The 5,578-nt window shown below is 49.5% G+C and overlaps 1 protein-coding gene across 1 annotated transcript; it reads left to right on the forward strand.

Moving 5' to 3' along the window:
- Positions 1–4,014: 4,014 nt before the first annotated feature.
- LOC109861195 lies at positions 4,015–5,203 on the forward strand (the record flags this gene model as incomplete). The annotated part of the gene is made up of 3 exons (XM_020440742.1): positions 4,015–4,224; positions 4,801–5,049; positions 5,147–5,203. Coding segments are annotated over exons 1-3 (460 nt in total), but the record flags the coding sequence as incomplete, so codon positions are not given.
- Between the last annotated feature and the right edge of the window lie 375 nt (positions 5,204–5,578).

Here is a 5,578-nt window from a genome sequence, read left to right on the forward strand (position 1 = left end):
GAGACAGATCTGATCTGCGTTTGGTAGCAATCTGTTGACGTTTCTGACGACAAATTTGGTCTGTACTTGCTACTGTTTTGTTAACAGTGCTGCTAACAGATATGATGTGTATTTGGCGCGATTTTGGCACTAACAAACGATCACCAAATCTGTTCTGGATTTTGTGCATCACTTTGGCTTTGCCTTGCTAGTGGCAGACTTGTTATGATTTTGGTCTCATTTTGACATCTCACATGTTTGACAGATATGGTCGCCAAACCATATCCTAATGAGGACACAGATGGATATGGATTTGGTCTACTAATTTCGCCGGCGGTTGGCGACAAAACTGCGACATCTCGCAACCAAATTGTTTGCTGAGTATTTTCTTGTCTATAAGTTGAAAATAATTATAATGGTAATACGTATATTATTGCGTAATACATGCAAAAACTTATATATTACATATATATTTTTCTAAATTTAGTAGAATTTAAATACATAATAGTTTGGTATAAATTGCAGAATATATTGGCATTAATCTAGTAAAATTTAAATATATTGGTATAAATTACCTGTATTCTTATTTTTTGAAGTACAAANTGTCTCACTTGATTTCTTAAAGAAATTTATTTTTGTTGAACGATTGTCATCCTTTTTTTTTTTTTATATGAGGGGAAATGCGTTATGCACCCCCGCCCTGTGGGGGTTTGGGCGGGGAGTGTGGGAGTCGCACCCACTAAAACCCCTCAATGGCCTCCACCGGACATAGTGGAGGAGCCTGTGGCAGCCAGTAGGCTATTACATCTCCAGGCCCCCCCCAAGTCCAAGACTTGTCCCCAAAGGACAACGCCCCCCATCACCGTTGCCTTTGGGGTTGCGGCAGGAGGAGGAGGCCATAGCCCTCCTTAAGCCGCCCTTCCCTGAGGACTTGTGCAATGGCGTGGCAAGTTCTCCAACTTGCCACACCAAGTCCCCGCCCTTCGTGACCAAAGTCAGGAGGGGTCGATACATGTTATACGCACCCCTTACCCGCGACCAAGCAGCCCCATAACTGGGGCTGGGTCCAGGGGTCACGCCCGAGTCGTGACCCCCCCACCCCGAGCACGGATACTGCCTCCAAGTCGAGTTTAATCGACTTGGAGGACTTAGGTCCCGGCTTTTTTCTTCTCGGTGAAGGGGAGGCTGACTTGTTTCCCTTCTGCCGCTTGGGGGAGGGCTCCTTAGTGGAGCCTCCCCCTGAACCCGGCGCTTTTGGCGCCGCACCTGTTTGTGTCCGGGGGCCAGCGACCTTACGGTCTCTGGTCCCGGACGCTTTCCTTTTGGAGAGAGGGAGAGGCATCGCGCTGTCCCCACTCCCCTTTTCCTCGGTCTTCGGCTGTTCCCGGAGACCGGTAGGTTCCTCGCTTGGGGCGGAGGCTTCAGTGGCCTCCCCCCTTTTTCCCGCGGCGGGCTTTGTGCCTTCAGAGGGGGCGGACGCGGGAGGGACGTCCTTCCGCCCTTCGCTCTCCTCCGACCACAGCCGGGCCAGGCTTTCCACCGGAGAGAGGAGGTAAACCTCTCTCCGTCCTCCTCCCAGCCGGAGGAGTCTCCGCCGGACCCGGCACTGCGGGCCCGCCGCTTCCTCCTCTTCTTCGGGGAGGTGTCAGGCACCGCCACCTCCTCGCCCTCCTTGCCACCGGGTGGCAGCGTAGGCGCCGGAACTCCGGCGCCCCGCTTGGTGGCTACTTTTTTCACCGGCATAGGGGCGCAGCTTGCGCCGCCCATTCGGTGGTTTGCTGGCTGCCCCCGGCTCGCACACAACGTGCATTTGGGGACAGCCCTACAGGAGATGGCGAGGTGGCCACCCTCCCCGCATCTGTAACACGCCGTGCTCCGATCTACACCGGAGCACTTGCGAGCTACGTGCCCGTACTCGAGACACCGGTAGCACTGCATACGCCGTGCCGCCAGTGCCTCGACGGGAAGGCTGAACCACCCCACCTCTACCCGTTTTGCCCCTACTACCCGCCGGGCCGCCCTCAAGGGGGGACCCATAAGATCCCGTACCCGACGGGAGAGGAGCGAACCAGCCCAGTTCGAACTTCACTGGGCTGGCATCCACCTGCCGCCGCTAATGCGGTGGCAATGTCCTCCGCAGAGAGGGGGGGCACCACGTCCCGCACTCGGATTTCCGCGTGCTTTGTGGGACGGGTGAACTTCACCCCCTCCACTCCCTCCAGCGCTTTGGACGCCCTCTCGACGAGGGCGTCGGCCTTCTCGGCTCCTCCAGGCCCGGGTACCTGGAGGAGCATGCCGCCATTGGCCGCCCTCTTTATCCAGAGGCCGGAGATTCCGACCTCCTTCAAATTAACGGCGGCCGCCTCCTTCTTCATTACCTCGGCATAACTGCCGTCCTCCTCCGCGGTAAGGAGGACGGCAGCCCGAGTGGGGAGCCTGCCGAGTTTCGCCCTCTCCGCTGCCCCGGTGCGTTGACTCGCGCCAGCGGGAGCGCGCCGTTTTTTTTTTCAGGAGGGGGAGGCTCTTTCTCCCTCCTTCGCGCCTTGCGCCCCACAACCGTCGCCCAGGTGGTCGGGGCGGGTACGGCTGCAGGCGCGCTTGAGGACTGAGGGGCGAGCTCTCTCCTAATTAGAGAGAGGATTCGCCCCTCTATCGCGTTCCCGATCTTGTCCGCCAAAAGGCGGACACATCTATCCTCCGGGAGGTCCAGAGGGGGATCTTCCCTGAGGGGCTCATTCGCCCCCCCCCCTCTGTTTGGACCCCCCGAGAGTCCATTCTTGGCGGCGGGGTCGTCGCCGCGGTCGCCTTCGAGGGAAGCGCAGGTCCACCGACCTGCGTCCCGCAATCCGCGACCTCTTTCCTCGACGCGCCTACGAGGGAAAAACCCTTCTTGTAGGCCGCGTCGAGCATCTCCCGTACTTTTTTATACCGGGAGGACATAATCCTCCCGGCCTCCTTGCTGAGTCGGAGCTTTTCTTCCAGCGTCCTGACGCGCTCATCCACGAGCGCCCCAGGCCCGGACAGCCCCGACTCTGCCACCTTTATCGACACATAGGCGAGGGCAACAATGCCCTCACCCTGTCCCTTTATAGTGGCCGCTACTTCCTTCAGGATCTTGACGTACCGGCCGGCAAGATTCTTCGAAGTGGTGGCCACCTTCATCACGGCCTCCGCGGCTGTGTGCGTCTTCTGCACCATTTCAGCCGCGGAGGCAATCGGGCACGTGAGTCTGGAGGACGGCAGCCGGGTGGTGTCGCGCCAGCACTCGTCCTCCAGCTCAAGGACCGCCTCCGCCCGCCTCGCATCCGAGGCACGCTTCTCGGCTGCGACTATACCGAGAAACTCGGCGGCAGTCGGCGGTCTTCTCATGCCCCCACTCGTGCTGGGGGCCGGCGTGGAGGCGTCCTCCTCTACCTCCATGTCCGAGCCCCCAGATAGAGGTGGGATGGATGGTGGGGACCCGGACAAGTCAGCGTATGTTGGGGAGCGAGAACGCTCCCCCGCCGGCTTCTTCGTTTTCTCTCCCCCAGAAGGGGCGCCAACGGCGCTACCTTTCGTGAGAGAGACCGACGCACAGTGTGTCGTATATATGGGAATTCGGAACAAAATTCATAACTTCTAAACTAATCAGTTTTTGACCTAAGACCTTTAATACATTTTTAAACAGAATACAAAACTGCATCACTTAATGCATAAAAAGTATGCATTTTTGTTTTTTNATGCATTTTGGCGGACATTTTAATATTATATTGCGATATTACATTAACATTACGGTAATATTTCTATTATATTAGAGTGTAATATTGCAATAGAAAAGCAATATTGCAGTAATATTACGTGCTATGTGGGATGTCACGTTAATCACGTTACGTCAGATTAATGACATAAGTAAACGTCATTAACCTGTCGTCATTTTTGACGAGACAAACTCACGTCGTCATTACGTTAATATCACGTCATAAACTAACGTCAAACTGGTCAAAAACTGACTTTATATTAACGTCATTATAATGTCAGCTGGTTGCCTGGGTTTTTATGAGAATGCAGCTATGGAGTAATATGCTATAGTAGAGTTTTTTGATGGATTGCAAATGATACCCTTTTCTTGGATGACAGAAGATAAGAAATATGCGTACTGGCCTACTTTCACATCAAATGACAAATTTAGAAAAGCTGTGCAAAAATGTATCTCAAAAATGGATGATTGGCCGCTGCATGAAATAAAGAGGATTCTAGCAACTGCAAGTAAGTAATATGAAATGGAAGATAAATAATTACATTAAAATAGAATTGTTTTTACTTTAATTTCATTGTTCAGTCAATACTCTTTAATGTTAAAATAGTATTGAGTGTAATATATACATACCGTCACNGACTTAGGTTTTGATCAGTATCCAATTTTTGATCAGTTTGTTAAAAAAGTTATAGTAANTTATAAGAAATAGTAAGTTACTTTTAGTCATAAAAATTAGTCTGAAAGAAGGTGAGAGATGTCGTAATAATTAATTATTATGCCAAAAATTTTTTTGGACTAATTTTTATGACCAAAACCTTACTATAATACTTTTTTAACAACTGATCAAAANTTGGGTACTGATCAAAAACTGGGTTCGTGACAGTATATGTGTGTGTTTTTACTTATCACATAACTCAAAGAAAATAAAAAAAAAAAAATATTTTTATAACTTGTAATACTTACACTTTAGAATAAAAATGTTTGTAAACATAAAATTGTAATTAAACATTTTTTTTTTTACTTTAAAAATTTTAAATATTTCTTATTACAATAATTTCTATTTGCTCTTATTTTCTTTTTTTAAGATACATATAAAAAAGGAATAAAGAAATTAAAGAAAGCGGAATTTATATCTGATGTAAATTCTGAAAGTGAAGATAATGATACTTTAAAAAAAAGTAGAAAATATAGAGCAAAAACTGTTTTAAGCAACGAAAAAAGTTTCAGTGAAGAAGAAAACCTTGTTCCTGTACCTTCTTATCCAAAAGTACCACAAAATACAAATCTTAATAAGCAATTATTTAAAAATCCAGCCTTTAAAATGCCATTCAAAAGTTAGTTGAAAGATCTTTAATACAGTAATGTAAAACAGAAAATTTATATTATATAACCTACAATTTTACTTTCAACAATTTTATTCTTCATTTATAGACAAACATGTATCAAAACAGATAGACTATGAGGATGACAATCGTTCCCTCTCCGAGGGTGTGCCACCTTGTCGTGGTGGAGGGGCTTGAGTGCCGTGCTGATCCGTGGAGCTATGCCGGCGAGAACTTCGGTTCCTGGCAGGGTCACCCTTGCCGGACAGGTCCACGGGGAGCGGCCAGACCAAGAGCACACCCGGGCAGGCCGGGCTCGTTAGCCCTGTGTAGGCAGCCGGTCTAGGAGAAGGAAAACTCCGAAATTAAATCACTCCTCTAATTATTATGATGATGAGTAGTTCAGAGGAAGGGATAGCCGTAGCGGCCCAGAGTGATCGGACACTCAGGGCCCGGCGTGGGGGTGTTGCCGTCCCAGGCACCCCCATGTCGTCATCTCGAGATGGACTACCCTCCGCCTGCACCGCAAGGGTGGGAGGCG

The sequence above is a fragment of the Pseudomyrmex gracilis genome, unplaced genomic scaffold (genome assembly GCF_002006095.1).
Source record: "Pseudomyrmex gracilis isolate BER0280 unplaced genomic scaffold, ASM200609v1 scaffold_630, whole genome shotgun sequence".
In the NCBI taxonomy this organism is placed as follows: domain Eukaryota; kingdom Metazoa; phylum Arthropoda; class Insecta; order Hymenoptera; family Formicidae; genus Pseudomyrmex; species Pseudomyrmex gracilis.